This window comes from Cibotium barometz, chromosome 1, assembly GCF_041138505.1.
Source record: "Cibotium barometz isolate CiBa-2024 chromosome 1, ASM4113850v1, whole genome shotgun sequence".
In the NCBI taxonomy this organism is placed as follows: Eukaryota; Viridiplantae; Streptophyta; class Polypodiopsida; order Cyatheales; family Cibotiaceae; genus Cibotium; species Cibotium barometz.
Genome location: NC_141046.1, coordinates 48,879,424 through 48,885,446, shown reverse-complemented (window position 1 = coordinate 48,885,446; position 6,023 = coordinate 48,879,424). Strand labels below are relative to the sequence as shown.

General features: G+C 41.2%; 1 protein-coding gene across 1 annotated transcript; it reads right to left on the bottom strand.

Annotated features, from left to right (window-relative positions):
• Positions 1-391: 391 nt before the first annotated feature.
• Positions 392-3,631, bottom strand: LOC147642115 (glycerol-3-phosphate acyltransferase RAM2-like). Its single transcript, XM_086803040.1, has 2 exons — positions 2,885-3,631; positions 392-1,717 (listed from the first exon to the last, which is right to left on the bottom strand). Exons 1-2 carry the CDS (start codon positions 3,533-3,535, stop codon positions 818-820), a joined length of 1,551 nt encoding a protein of 516 aa, XP_086659166.1. The 5' UTR covers positions 3,536-3,631; the 3' UTR covers positions 392-817.
• Between the last annotated feature and the right edge of the window lie 2,392 nt (positions 3,632-6,023).

The window sequence follows — 6,023 nt, the reverse complement described above, 5'->3', positions numbered from 1 at the left end:
ATATACTCTTCATAGTTATCATTGAAAAATTAAAACTAAGTAGACTGACATGAATTAGTGCATTCTTATGTTGGATTGTTCATTTTTGAAGGTACAATATTACATTAAACTCACTAGGTGGGTGGCAAGTGTGTGTATGTTTTTAAGGGGGGGGGGAGGGAGGGAGGAGTCTCAAATTCTAAAACATTCAACAAAATCACACTAGGACTTAGTAAGTTGGAAGGATACCAGTTTAAATCATTGGTAGAATCTATAAACATGCACACTATAAAATAAGAAATGCATGTAGTACAATTTCTTGTCATGTGCAAAATAGTTATTTACATGAGAACTTTGTAAGTTGTAAGGATGCCAGTTTAAATCATTGGTAACATCTGTATAAACATGCATAAGAAATACATGTACAATTTCTTGTCATGTGCAAAATAGTTATTTATTTGTTATTTTGGGGGGTGTGTTATTGTCATATATGTTTGGATAGTTAAACTTCAAGTTTCAATACTCAATAATAAGCACTAGTGGGACCCGTTGTTGTTGTACCATTTTGTCCCCCCTTTTAATACTCTCGCTATACGTGGCAAAATGAGATGGCAAAGAGAGTGACATGTGGGTAAATGCACAGAGAGTGACATGTGGGCAAGGGCAAGAATAGTGCCGATAATAGTGTGTAGAGATGCTCACTTTGAAATCTTTGTAGAACCATTGATTGAAATCTTTGTAGAAGCATGCATTTGCAATAGTTATGATAATTATGGTGTCTACTAGTGTGGCACTATAGTGTAAAAAACCTAAGATCTACTTTAAAAGGAACGCGTTATCAACATCCTGTTACTTTGCTAGGTGAAAGGTTGGAGGGGGCAGGGACGGAGCCATCGTTGCCAGCGAGAGCTTTGTATTTATCTTTGCGGGTGAAGTTGGTGCATTCGAAGTTGAGGGAGCCGGCGAGGACGCGCTGGATGTAGTTGGCGACGTCGAAGGAGGACTTACCGGCGGCGCAGGTGAGGTGGCGGGGGAGCTCGTCCAAGAAGGTGACCTCGTAGACGGGGCTGGGGTTCATGAAGTAGTAGAAGCAGTCCATGCCCTTCCAGCCCCTTGCGGTGGTGGCGTGGAACATGCCCATGCGGTTGTTCATGGCCACGGGCACGATGTGGTCGGCCAGCTCGGCAAACAGCGCGCTGAAGCGCAACAGGAAGGGCTCCCTGCATGTGGTTCCCTCCGGACATATCACCAAATCCCCTTCTTCCAGCAGCTTCCTTATGTTGGCCGCATCCCTCTCTCTGTCCCTGGACAGCCTCACCGTCTTTATGGGCGATATTATCTCCGACACGCGCGACACTGAGTACGTCACCGCGCTCACCGCCCGCCCCACCGCGCACGACACAAATATCGGATCCAGTAGCGTCTTGTGCGTGCACACGAACAGCACCCCATGCTTGCCCCCCTTGCTCACAACCGATGGCGGCGGCCGCCCCTTCACCACCACCCGGACGCCCAGACACCGGAAGGCGTGGTACACCACGCTCATCGGCAGCAGGGCGCCCGCCGCCACCCTGATGAGGGCGAGTATGAACCCGATGGGCAGCCAGACGAGCGTCACCAGGGCCCACAGTGGCGTGGGGCTCTTCACCAGCCGGCCGTCGTGGAACACGATCTGCTTTGGCAGCTTGCTCTGTGGCAACGCCTCTTCTTTGGGTTGCCTTGGCACAACATAACCTTCCTGCAAAATGCATCCACTCTCAGTAACTTGCATCATCATCCTCATCCTCATCATCCCCATCCCCATATGTATCCATGCCCTTGTGACTCCTATCATCCTCATTAGCATTAGTAACACATATCATGTCTCATGAGCACTATAAGTTTAGAATCTACCAGAAACCGTGCATCCACTACGTTTTGCACTATTTCGTCTTGAGGACACAATTATTCCCTTTTATAAAGCTTACACATCAAGCAAAATTGGCACCATCCTTCCACATCTTGGCCTATTTGAGACAAAAGCGTTTCTCTGCTCGAGTCTCAGAGAGGAACATGCTCGTCTCTGACCCTGGCTCGAAAAACAAAAACAAAACTTGACCTATTTGAAAATCTCAAGCATCAAGCAAAGGTAGGGCTTGTTTAAAAAATAAAGACATTTTCTACCTTGGCTTATATGCACCTTATTAGTTTTTAGATGCACATATATAAGTTAGCTCTCTTTCTTCCTCGTCCTATCTTTTACATTCTTTGAATAGTTATTTGTTCTTTTACCCTCCTATAAATTGAGCACACAGTGCAATGCATATTTAAAATTTAGTTTGCCATATATAAATAAGGTCCCCCCTCCCCCTCTCTCTCTATGGAGATGCGTGGATCCCTAGTTTATTTTATTTTGTTAAAGTCTCTTTTTGTGATTTTTGGTTTTGTTTAAGTCTCTTTTTGTTATTCAAAATGTTACAGTAGTCATTCTACTGTAAAATGATACTACCCTGAAATCAAAGGCAAGACTAATGACCATTCTCTTGTCAATTGCCAAGTCATGTATCCTAGTTTTAAATCCTAAAGATGATCTAAGTCGATCTGAAATTCCTTCACTAATTAATCATAATCATGGTAAAACATAAAGTATGCTTGACATAAATACAATCCTAATGAGGTATACAATTGGTTATAGTATGGCAATTTAGTTATGTTAATCATAATTGGCGGAATATAGGTCGTGACTCTTGCTTTGAACCAGTAGAAGAAAGTTGCTTTAAATAATCATTAATTTGGGATATTGTAATCATTGGTATTATGATGTAATTATGTGATATATCTAGCATGTAATCCTAGAAATACTCATTGGTTGAATTCATTTCAAACTGTTGTAATTATCAGCAGTATTTTGGACTGGAATCTTTACCTTGCACATTGCCAAAAAGGGAAAGTCGCTGGTGCGATCGCCAAGACCAACATCAGGCAAATCATCCCCGAAATTCTTCTTGAGGGCCATTTCCTTGTTCTTACCCACGATAACACCAGGCCATTTCACAAAGCCAGTGGCGCGCCCGGACGTGGTGATCTCAAGCTCGGAGCCGATCACCTGATCAACGCCCAAGTACTCTTTTGCAAAGGGCTCGATCAGAATGCGCGGATTGGCAGTTAATATGCATCTCTTGCCGAAAGAGGAGAACACACGCCATGTCTCCGGGTGCAGATCCTCCAAGTAGAACTTAGGAAGGACTGCGCGGGCAACGGAGACAATGTCCACCTCTTTAACACCAGCACAGGAGATGAAGATCAAGAGCTTGATTGCAGCCGACTCGGAAACAAAGTGGTAGAGAAGCCAAGCCAGGGGGGAGAGGAGGAGAAGGGTGGCAAACCTGAGGATACCGGAGGCCTCAAAGGCAAGCAACATGAAGTACGGGAAGGCACTATTGCTCCTAAGTATGGTCCCGTCCAAGTCCGAGACAACAGTTTGCTTCTCTCGACCTTCAGAGCGGCATTCATATATAGAAGAGAATGTGTACTGCGCCTCATCAGTATAGGAGCCCTTCATCGTAGAGCACTCCATTGAAGTGTGTACTAATGTGGGCGTGCTTTTGTAGCACTTCAAAGGTGCATATTTATAGCAGACTTGCGAAGCCCCAATAGACAGGACGAAGGCAGATGCAACCCAAGGTAGAAGGTAAGACGACATAGCCATTGTCTTTTCCCTAGAGTTTGTAGGGCTTCATCATCACCACATTGAAGCAATCGTTGTGAGAGCCTTGGTTTACTCGAGGCATCCAGAAGCGGACAAGCAAGAAAAAGCTTCGCTTCTGGCTTTTCCTCATGCAACAAGACAACCCAAATCTGTTGTTTCCCTTTCACGTAAAAACTTAGGCTTTCATTGATTAGTAGAGAAACCCCAAAATCTTTCATCTTTTCAACAAGCATCAAATTGGAATCGCAAGGTTTTAATTCCTCTTTAAAGCTAATTCTAAAGGGCATGCTATTGCCTTCCTTTGTAATTTATTCCCACATTGAAATCTCCTCTAAGGATAAAATATATGCCTTGCTTGTGACATTTTATTGTTTTGCGCCACTTCAAGACTAGCATTTCTTGGCGTTTTCATCTCTTTGTCTTATATGTGTTTGGACATCTCATCCTTTCATGTCCTTATTCTTCTTTGACCTTTTGTGTGATCACATAACCTTTTTTCCTTCACGATTTGGTTAGAACTTAGAACTATATAAGCTTCTCTAGTTTTCAAAGTAGATATAAATAGGAAGAGGAGGATTTTGCACTTAAATATTGCTACATGTTTGTTATTAAAAGAAATGCAACCAAGAAGAGCAAGGGCATAGTGTAATCAAATGAAGAAGATTGCACTGCCATACTCACTTTACTAGAGAATAAGCTAGATATATTGCTTTACCATGATTTAAAGGTGGCTTGTTTGGTTACCTTGGTTATTAATATGTAACATCAAAGGAAAAAGAGCCAGTAGATTTGTGCAACAAGTCTATAAGTAACAAAAATCGTTTGAACCCTCTACTCTAGTTATATACAATCAAAAAGACATGTTAGTCTATTTTAGATACTCTCAAGAGAAGTATTCTCAAGAGCTTTGAAAGACTTTTGGCATGGTTGAGTGCAAGTCAATTAGCAACTCATGTAGGCTGATGTAAAGCTATCTGCAAATGCTTCTCCACTATAGATATGAAGTATTGTATGATATCACTTTAGTGCATAAGAATACCCATTTTCAATTAGGCCATTTATAATTTTACATTTACAGAGGTGTCATATTTATTAATTTCTAGTGCATATGTAAGAGTGTATATATATGATGTGTATATTTCTCGTCGTGACCATGTGTACATTTTAAGTTACTAGTATATGTGTAAGAGTGTATACATACAAGAAATGATATGTACATTTCCTAAGACCATGTATTCAGACCTAATTTTTATTACACTCCACATATGTAGGTGATATGAAGTGAGTCCCAAGGGGGCTTAGGTAGGTTTAGCCTAATGCCAAATAGGCTCATGCAAGTGCAGACATATATACCCATATTTGACTACTCTAAGGGTAGATGTAGATCAATTGGAGACACATGGTCTAGGGGTTATGGGGCACGGATCGAAACTTAAATAACCTCAAATGGGTCTAAAAGTTGCACTTCGACCGTGGGTCTCTAGTTTAGCCTCATATTAACCTAGTTAGTTGATGTGGTTGATTAGGTTCAGTTGGACTCAACATATGATGATGACCATGGTTAACTTGTCATTTGACCACTCCTAGGTAGTATATGTAGATCGACTCAACATATGATGACCAAACTTTTTTAATTGTGATTTGACCACTCCTAGGTAGTATATATAGATCGACTCAACATATGATGACCAAACATTTTTAATTGTGATTTGACCACTCCTAGGTAGTATATATAGATGGAGCTAGTAGGTTCCATCATATTCAAATCATCACTTTTGAGATCTACCTTCAACGTATTATACACACTTGTTTCACATTGCATATAACAGTCAGTGTATATAACCTCCATCTCAGTGTCTTTTTAAATGCTAGGGCACGAACCGATGACGGTATGGCAAACATTCTTATAATATTGCGTAGGATACCTAAGTTCATTATTAGTGGGCGGTGGGGAAAATTGGGCCATATTCTTGATACCTAGGCAAGGAAGACCGTGTCCATACTGCACAGGGTAAAAAATTAGACACCAATGAAATAGTATAAGTATAGATGGGTTGGCGAATGTTTTTATATATGAACCTATAAACTTTCAAAACTTGGGCGAATCTTTGAAATTTTCTATCTTATATGGTAGTATGTACTGTACGTTTGGTGAATTTGTCTCGAACCCACTAAAAACTAGAAAATTTTGGGCAGTTTTTCCTAAAAAAAGTTTCTAGTGAAATAGCCCGATAATATTAAAGACTCTCTAAAACAGCCCTTGGGCTAAAAATAGCCCCTAATTATTTCCTTAATATCGCATAATCCTCCATATTGTATGTGTGTCTACCACACCACATGTTGCTGCAGCACTATA